The following is a 7148-nucleotide window of genomic DNA, read 5'->3' as shown; positions in this document are numbered from 1 at the left end:
GAGGCGCTTAGGGACATGGTTTAGCGGGCATGGTGGTGTTGGGTTGATGGTTTGACTTGATGATCTTAGAGGTCTTTTCCAACCTTAATGATTCTATGATTCTATGAACTGCTACACAATTTTTTCAGGTATAAAGGGTCAAACTGAAAGTGTTGGGAAAAGAAATAGGTTTATAGTTTCACATGTTCTTGAACACCAAAACCCCAAATACATGGATCAATTAACAACTGACAGATTTATGCTAGAGGAATTAGTTCAAATTTCAAACAATACTCCTTACACATCCCAAATTAGGCTATATCAAAGTATCTCCTGACGTAAAGGTACCTTAAATGATGGAAAGCATAAATAAAAAACCTGTTAGTACAGAGTTAATATTTAGACATTGGGAATAAGATTCAGAAATGTCCAACTGTAAATGCTGGACAAAGAGTTTATTTTGGTTTTCAAAATCAAACCATGACTCATATGGATTTGGATTTCACTTCAAACAAACATCTACTGGATATTAGGTGCCAGCTTTGGTTCTTTAATACAACATTTTTTAAAAAACAGTGGTCTTGAAGCTCCCCTTTCATTTGGCCTGAATTCATGTAATTTTGTTGCTACTAAATTACATATTAATCTTTACTATACCTGTTTATATAAATCAAACAAGAATAAGAGCATCTATACATGACCTTAAAATAAACTGGAGAACCACGTGATTAAAATAAATAGAGATACAAACCTAGCAATGACAAGAAAGCACACTGATTTAAAATATTGTTCTTACAATTATCTTGCTTGTTCAAAGAACAGTTCACACATGTTATAGTTAGTAGCTAAACTGCAATTTAGCTTAAATTTCCAGAGTCTGACTCCAAGTTATTCTTTATTCTGGTTTTTAAGTAATGTGTCTGAAGTTACTTCTGCTATGTATTCTCATTCTTGGGTAATCTTTCCAAAGGATATGAGTCACTTCTCCCTTATTTGTAAAGAATATGGAAAAAGTAAAATATTATTATTTTGTGGGCATTTGGAACTAGATGTAAAAAAAATAGGTGGGATGTTGATCATTGTGAGTCATTTCTTGGGAAGAAGGAAAGAACAAACACTAGCTGCTGACCTACTGCTATGAAAGCCAAGGACTTACTGCTGACTCAAGAAGTAGATATTGACAGCTGCAGAATACAAAGGAGATCTTGCAGCAGGATTAAAGAGGAAAGCCTTTCCTCTTTCATAAGGAGTTATATGGAGCTGCATGTGTTGATTTCTTGGAGGTTGTTTGTTTAAACAATCTTCTGGTTTAAACACGTTAGCCAACTAGAACTATATCCTGCAAATAGTTGCTACAACTAAATGAGTCTCCTCCTGAGTTTCCAAAAGTCCTAGCAAATCTTCAGGTAGGTAATGAAGTGCAAGACTGAACTCCATAGCACTGAGGTAGCTACACGAGTAATTCCCAGTGCAATCCCCTACTGTTTCCTAGTCTTTCACCAGTCCTGGTTGGTATAAATATTGGTATAAACAAAACTGAAGCAACATAAATACTTTGTAACACATTTGCATTCTGATCAACTCATTGAAAAAGAAATGGTTTGATTCCAAAACTTATTTTTGAAAGTGACTTCATTTTGTTAAATGGCCCTTGTATGCTTTATTTATACCAATCAAGCAGCTGCACTGGAAACTACTCAGTTACTTACGTGTGTAACTACACAAACTACCTGTAAGGTATGCACAACACAAAAGACAATGTATTTAACAATTAAGACTTAACTATACTTATGATTTGCCTGTTTTTTTCAAGCTGCAGTGGACACACTATGATGAAGCCTGATAATTATCTTTTCTGCAGGTGTTTTTTTTGTTTGTTTGTTGTGTTTTGTTTTGTTTTTTTAACGAGGAAAGCTTCTTTCCAAATGTAAGGATGCAGTTCCATAGCAGCTTGAGCCAATTTAAGTCATGCCTGCTACTCTTCTCTGTCTCTTCTCAGCCCCTTTCTGTACAAAAGAGATGTTTTTGTGCTAGCACGGGTGCTTGAGCAGCTCAATAGTGAGCCAGTTCAGAGTGCTGATTGAAAACTAGTTCTAAACACAGATTTCAATACTGGTAAGTGATGAATTGGGAATGAGCAGCGGGGTAGGATTGTCAGGAACATGGCAGTCTGTATTTATGTTTGAAAAAGCTGCTGTGAAACTGAGTCTGAATGAAGGCTTTCATGGAGAAACAATTATAAAAATGTGCTCTGTCATTACAAAATAAGTTTTTTAAAGACTTTGAATAAATATTTTAAAATCATAGTCTTACTAATGCTAATAAAAGTAGTACCTGCTCTGTGATCTTTATATGAGTTTATTCATTGTTACTTCTAAGTAAACCTGAAGCAGTGTTAACAGCTTGGATGCCATAGATTTCAAAAAATCAGTAACAAGTAAAATGCTACATTAAAATGTTTGCACTTTACCAAAATGATTGTGGATGTTTACATAAATCATTTTTAAAGCATAAATGTTTAACAGTCCAACAGTCCACTACAGAATGTTAACTTAGGGGTGCAGATGGATCTATGTGCCTGTTATTTCTTAATGTCAGTCAGAGGGCTCACATGGCCACTTCAAATCCTTAAAAAAGGTACCTTTGCAGCTTTGGATTTGAAAATCATGTTCAAGTTCCAACCCTGGAACAGCTGCTCTCCAGCCAATAAATCCCTGGGTAGTCTTAGGTACTGGAGGAGATGGAATCACCTAGAATAAAAGTAACATATAGAATTCAATGATTAAAAGGTTTTTGACTGTAATTTCTGTCATGCAACATCCTCTTTTGTGCTCTAGTGTGGATGGAAATGATAACTTATCAAAAATAGTGGTTTTAAATGCAATCTGATGAATTAATATCCTGAACACACACTGACATTAATGGAAGGAAATAAGAACTTCAAAAGATAGCCCAGTTGCATGCAAGTTTAATTTATAATAAAGAATAGTTTATAATTTAAAAAGTCATTAGAATAATTTAGGTCCCATTCTATAGCAAGGCACAGGGAAAGAAAGAAGTAAAATGAAGTAACTAATTTTCATTTACCACCCTTCTAAAAAAAAAAAAAAATCTTTTAGTGCCTAAATTGGTATGTATAACAGGAAATCAAAAAGCAAAGTTATTGTTTAGTAGTGTATGTTAGCATACTTTTTTTTTCTTTAAGTTTTGCTCAATACCTTTCTAAGGGCTTTACATTATTAGGAGAAGAATTTTATCTTAGCTTTAGCTTTTTTCCTTACAGAATAATAATAATAATAGTCATCATCATCATCATCATCATCATCATCATCATCATCATCATCATCATTATCATCATCATCATCATCATCTTTAAAACTAGTTAGCTTCTTTAAAGAGGAGAAATAGCATTTTATACTTGCTGTAATGTATTTGGTAGCAATGCAGCTATGGAATAATAGTTTTGTGGCCAAATGCTAAAGATATTACTGACCAAGCTGGCTTTTGCATCATGAACTACTTATTCGTTCCACCTTCTTTCTACTTTAAAAGATGGGTAAGCGTCAAGTTAATCTGCAACTAATCTAGCTAAAAAGGAAACCAAACAAAAGCCAACAGCCTCTGTTCACTGACTGCTGTGCTTACTTTGGCTGAATCATCTCAATTGGGCACGTTATATCATTTTAGCATCTGGGGACTTAGCAGAGAAATACACAGCAAGAGAACAATGTTTCAGTTCTCTTGCCAGAGTTGCTTCACTTTGTTCTTTGGCCAAGATTAGAAAATGTTTATGATATTTAGGTGGAGCAGTTCCTCTGAAAAGATAATTTTTATGGCCAAAAGTGCCACCCACTGAGCAGGATAATGAAGGAAATCATGTCCCACTTATGATCTGGGGGAAGGGACTATGAAGAAGCAATTATTAATCTAACCTAGAGAGAAGAACATATACGGTGACTGTTACCATGAAGGTAAATGTGCGGAAAGACACATCGTTCTGAATAAGGACTTAAGCAACTTCACCCTGAATATATAAAGGGTGACCTAAATCGCAGCTAACCCTTATCTTGCTTAGCAAATGAAGATTCTGAGGTGAAATTGAAACTATGATTCCTGTTTTGTATGCACCAGGCTATGCATGCTACTTTAGCAGCTGATAACTCTCTGCGTGATTTGTTAACACACATACACCCTCACTGTGCTGAAGCAGAGGTAAACTTGACTGAAATTGGAGGCTTGAGACAAAACTGAAGAACAAGTAGCACTAATGGCAGAAATGCTGCCATTTCATTTCTCTGCCACACTCAGCACTAGCTCTTAAATTTTTGTTTCAATTTAATCTCAGTAAAAGCTTTTACTACTTCCTCACCTTATCTCGCCACCCTTGGAATCCTTTGAAAGCAAGCTAGTTCAGCAAGTAGGAATTTCCAATCTCTTTCGTTTCCTTAATCTTCTCTAAGTGGACTAACCTTCCTTTTTGTTAGCATGTTCTGCTTCCCCTTTTATGAATATGTTCCTCTCCCAATGTCACTGATTTAGCTGCCTGTATAGTTATCCTATTCATTGGTGATTCTGACACTGTATATTTATAAATCAAACCATCAGTCACATTCCATTCTAATTTCCAGCTGTTTGACAACTTTTAGACTCTGAATATGTGAATATAAATCATATAATATAAAATCAAATAGTTATTAATTGGCTCGGTAAAACTGGCTTCTTCTTGCTAATCTAATTTGTGCCACTAAAGAGGACAGTGGCATTGTCTCTGCCAAAAAGATGACTGTCTTAAATAAAGCTAGAAAAATGACTGCTTCTTAACCAATAGTTAAAACTGAGAGTTAAGGTTATGATAAGCCTTGAAGTAAGACGTGTATGTGTATATTTGAGCAATCAATGGTCAGCAGTCATAAATGGCTCTCTTCCGTACTAAGCTGTACAGCTGACTGTTCTGTTACTAGATGTCACAGAGGAGTGCATGGGGGAGGTGCTTTACAGAAAGATGATTATGTACAGTGAAAGCTCTGTCAACTAACAACCATATCCAAAGGGCAATTCCTTGTCTTAAATGAATGCTTTTAAAGCATTGCTCGGGTTGCAAATACAATTTACTTTGACCTTTAATTAAAGGCCCACCTCTACAAGACAACTGATTTTTAGAGCTTGTGTGGTTTCTTAAGACAGATATTGCTGTATTGCAATTTTAAAATCTCATCTTCTAACCTTAATGTATTTTTCCACAGGTGTCACAGGTCGAACCTGCAGATGTTCTGGAAGCTGTATCTTGGGCTTTGTATTTTCTTTCTTTTCATCTTCAATCAACTAAAACCAAAACATCAACATTAAAAATTGGACTCTTTATCTTTTGAAATATGCTGTAATATCTGATCTCTATACCATTCCCCTCATCGTTGCATCTGAACTCCCTGTTCTTTCCATCTAAAACAGGACTACTTATTGTAGTGCTTTGGAAATTATTGTAATGTACTTTTTGGTTTCAGAAAGTGATGTAATTCTGAATGTCACATGAAAGGCTAAATATTGCTAAGTGATTCCAACTCTCTTAACTACACCAGTAGTCCAAAAAGGGCTAGAAATATATCTTGTATATATCTTATATGACCACAAAACAAAGATTAAGAAATGCTATATACACATGTTCACCAACAGTAACAATGCATAGTTTGTCAACTTTTCAGCTGTAGATTTATTAGTACTGTGCAAAGGTGGTATGTGTGACAGACCACAGTTATCAAGGATAGATGTTGAAGCCCAGAGGACCAAAGTTTTCAAAGGTGCTAACTTGGATGCCTACAGGAATTTAAAAAAAATCCTAGAACAGATTAAGTACTTCTAGCCCCATGGAAAGTACATTTATCAGGGGCTGCATCAATCCTGTTCTTTAGCAACGAAATACCGTGATTCCAAATGTAACATTATGTGCTACTATATTCTAATATCTAAACATCACATCTCTCCAAATATTTTCGTTTGTTGTAAATTCCCCCACTGAAAATTTAATTAGCTAGAACCTTTTCCCCTTGATTTTTAAACTACCATATGGATAGACAAAGGGGAAATATTCTCCTGTCAGTGTGCATCTAGTACTTGTTAACCCTACTGGGAGTCATGTTTCTCAAGAGAAATATATCAGAATATGCATAGCATATAAATTACCACTTGCCATATTTTATTCAGAGGAAAACTGAAACTTTGAACCCATCTTAAAAGTAGTGCATTTGTTACCTCGGACCCTAGCTTAGTAAAGTATACTCAGTACTTTTCTAGTCTTCTGCGCTCTCATAATTTTGTGATGAGATAAATTTGTGTACAAGTATATTTCATGTGTTGCTTATATGCCATTCAATTTTACCTCCTCAAGAGGTGTTTTCAAGAATCCCCATTTGTGAGACCATCTTCTTGCAGCTTCTAGTTCACTTTCAATGTATTTTTTCCTGAAACAGAGAAATATTTAAGATGATTTTGAAAGTTTTCATTAAAAAAAACCAATGCAAACCCAACTACTAATGTCACAAAGCAGAGCACTTCAGCATGAACCTTTAGACCTTTACCTCAAAACAGCAAGTTTATATATGAGTTAACAATTGTCTGACTTGGAGGTAATGGGGAAATATTTTCCATAGGTTGCAAGTACATGTGAATGCACTTCCTTGCAAATTACGTTTATGTTAGGAATTGGAGGAGGTCAAATTTGCTGTGACGTATTTTTTGAAAAACTGGAAAAGTAAGCACCAATGTCCTTTGATACATACTTTCATTTACTGTTGACAGATGAAACGACCCTTTGTCCCCCGCTCTGCCCCGGCCCTACTCCCCATGCCTCACGCCCAGAGGGGGGATGGAGGGCAACACTGGAGCACGTCCATGGGCAGCGCTGGCGGCTTGCGGGTCGGTCGCTCACTGCTTTGCCTGTCCAACTCAGGGCTGTGCCACTTGAGGGTACAAAAAACCTCGGGCTTTTTGCAGATGGAAGGCTTCTGAATGAGCACACACACTTTACAAACACACGTGAAGTGAACATACGAGCAAATTCTTTCAGCTTCCGCCCGCCTGAAAGCGGGCGCTGAGCGCGGAGGTGCCGGGGGAGGCTGCTTTGGGCGGGAGGGGAAGGAAAGGAGGCGGCCGGAGGGAAGCAATAGAGGAGGCCC

At 36.5% G+C, this 7148-nt stretch overlaps 1 protein-coding gene across 1 annotated transcript in view; it reads right to left on the bottom strand.

The window, feature by feature from the left end:
• Nucleotides 1–2573: 2573 nt before the first annotated feature.
• LOC103919367 (chromosome unknown open reading frame, human C20orf85) overlaps nt 2574–7148 on the bottom strand; it is a 5118-nt gene continuing 543 nt past the window's right edge. Inside the window, exons 3-5 of the mRNA XM_009326865.1 lie at nt 6353–6434; nt 5203–5301; nt 2574–2729 (exon numbers count right to left, since the gene is read on the bottom strand). Of these exons, the coding sequence (XP_009325140.1) occupies nt 2574–2729; nt 5203–5301; nt 6353–6434 (337 nt within the window). The remainder of the gene's footprint in view (nt 2730–5202; nt 5302–6352; nt 6435–7148) is intronic.

This window comes from Pygoscelis adeliae, unplaced genomic scaffold, assembly GCF_000699105.1.
Source record: "Pygoscelis adeliae isolate BGI_AS28 unplaced genomic scaffold, ASM69910v1 Scaffold286, whole genome shotgun sequence".
Classification (NCBI taxonomy): Eukaryota; Metazoa; Chordata; class Aves; order Sphenisciformes; family Spheniscidae; genus Pygoscelis; species Pygoscelis adeliae.
Note: the sequence above shows the minus strand (reverse complement) of the source record. Positions and strands in the feature narration are given on the sequence as shown.